Here is a 2,071-nt window from a genome sequence, read left to right on the forward strand (position 1 = left end):
GTAAACATTGGCGTTACTAAAATAGTTTTATTTTTCAAATATAACTTCTGAAATTTACCAACACTGGGACTTGGATAAAATAATTATGGAGTTTCGTAGCTGTATTTTTTTTCATTTTCGATTTTTTTTTGGTTTTTTTTTATTTAACTAAAAATAGCCTAAATGTTTCCCCTCGTGTTTCGTGTAAGATGCAGCTGCCAAAGCATGCCAATAACTTAAATTGTTTTCCCAAGTGACTTTCGATAGTGGAAGCTGTCATTAAACCTTATGTGAAGCAGGTCCACTTGTACATATTATGGCAGGTAGATGTATGTCAGCTATTTATTTTAGGTAATTTCATATATAATGAATATCAAATGTCTGTCTATTTTTGTTGTTGAGACTAGCCTACTCTGCCATATATAAATGTTTTTTTTTTTTTTTTAGAAAGTTCATGAAACTAGATTAACAATCAATAAATTATATTAAATATTTATAGTACAGAAACGAGGTAAAAGGCAATCAATTCCATCGTCATTTTCTTTAATGCAAAAAAATATACAAAAATTTACATAAAGATAATAAAAATAGGAATGTATTTCAGACACAGGATCTATTCCTCAATGTAACACGTTTCACCAATAAATAAATAAATGTATTCTGAAAACATTTTTTGCACAGGTTAGATCCACAAGTCAACCTACTGTGAGCTACACCACCCATTGACAGTCTCACACAAAAACTGAGACAACTGCTTCGATGCACTTTGACCTCCACAGAAACAAGTCCAAAGGCATGCATTAAAAACATACATTTCCAACATTCGTCGTCAACAATAAGAAAACATATCAGAATGGAGTGTAGTGAGCCAACACTGCAAGTCCCCACCGGGCCTTGCAAAGTGATCCCGAAAGCCTCTGTCCTCTTTGGTTTAAATAGTGTTCTCCCATGTATCCAGCATTGGACTCCAGATTTGTCCCGTCAAGATTTGATAAGTAGAATCAGCAGTCACCTGTGGGTCAGACAAGGCATTCATTATCACTAAACAGTGCATAAACACAAGTGAGATACACTGTTGCAGATTGTTGGACTATTCTACTTGGTTGCATTAAAGAATAAAAACCCAGTAAAGCCCTATAAAAAGACCTGTTTTCTGAATTATTATTTGCCCATATTATGTAGGTAAGTTGTGGCCTTCTTCAGTTTGGAAGGCGACAGTTAGAAAACCGTGCATACCATTTTGGGCATTATTTCTCCAGATGCTAGTGAGATGTTGACATGGACCAAGCGCCCTCCATCCTCCATACAGAGAAGGCGTAGCTCAATCTCTCATGAGCCACATAACTACAACTTGCCATTTTGGAGTCCAGCTCGTCGCTTTGCAGCACTTGGCAGAGGAAATCGATGTATCTGGCCGCGAGTTTGAGGGTCTGTATTTTGCTGAGTTTATCTGAGGGCAAAGTGGGGATAATTTTCCGCAAAGCTGCGAAAGCCTCGTTGAGTGACTGAGTCCTCTGTCGCTCCCGGACGTTGGCCATGACTCTCTGCGTCTGCAGCTCTTCGAAAGACTGGGGGCTGCTGCTGCTGGATTTCTTCCCTCTTTTCCCAGGGGTCGGGCTATCTGAATCCTCCCCGTTTTTCCTGCTTGATCTCCTTTTCCTCCCACATCTCTTCGGCTGCCTATCCAGTTCCCCCTCGCTGTTGCTCAGGCTGTCCACCGGAGAGACAGGAGAGCTGCTCGACTCTTCCCCCATAATTTCCTCAGACATCACCACTTGGGTAGATGGCGACCAAAAGTGTCCGAAATTATTTTCCTCTCATGAAGTTAACGAATTATTCCACCTGTAGGTCTATCTGGCGTTGAAGACACCAAAGTATCCATAGATGGGGCCCGGGGAGGACAAGTCTTTTCTGATACTTGAGAAACTTAGGCAGTTCTTATAGGCTGCATCGCGTAAAGTTTTTGGAGAGAGACAGGATTGGCCAAGAAAATGAATTACGTGAGGCGAGGGGTGGGCGCATCCAAGGAACTATCACAAACGCTCTGAATACAAAGTCGGAGACAGTGTTGGGGAAAAAAAAGTCTGTAGCG

General features: G+C 40.8%; 1 protein-coding gene across 2 annotated transcripts; it reads right to left on the reverse strand.

The window, feature by feature from the left end:
* Positions 1–516: 516 nt before the first annotated feature.
* On the reverse strand, positions 517–1,860 carry twist1b (twist family bHLH transcription factor 1b). Of its 2 annotated transcripts, none has more exons than XM_071516095.1 (2): positions 1,335–1,860; positions 517–991 (listed from the first exon to the last, which is right to left on the reverse strand). In XM_071516095.1, the coding sequence occupies exons 1-2, from the start codon at positions 1,746–1,748 to the stop codon at positions 911–913; spliced, it is 495 nt and encodes a 164-aa protein (XP_071372196.1). In that variant the 5' UTR covers positions 1,749–1,860; the 3' UTR covers positions 517–910. The 2 variants fall into 2 exon arrangements, with proteins under 2 accessions (XP_071372196.1, XP_071372195.1); XM_071516094.1 differs by having other exon boundaries at positions 1,216–1,860.
* Positions 1,861–2,071: the final 211 nt, after the last annotated feature.

Source organism: Centroberyx affinis, unplaced genomic scaffold (assembly GCF_046629955.1).
Source record: "Centroberyx affinis isolate AG114_WGS23_722 - 3 ecotype Tasmania unplaced genomic scaffold, CSIRO-AGI_Caff_v1 ptg000392l_1, whole genome shotgun sequence".
NCBI lineage: Eukaryota > Metazoa > Chordata > Actinopteri > Beryciformes > Berycidae > Centroberyx > Centroberyx affinis.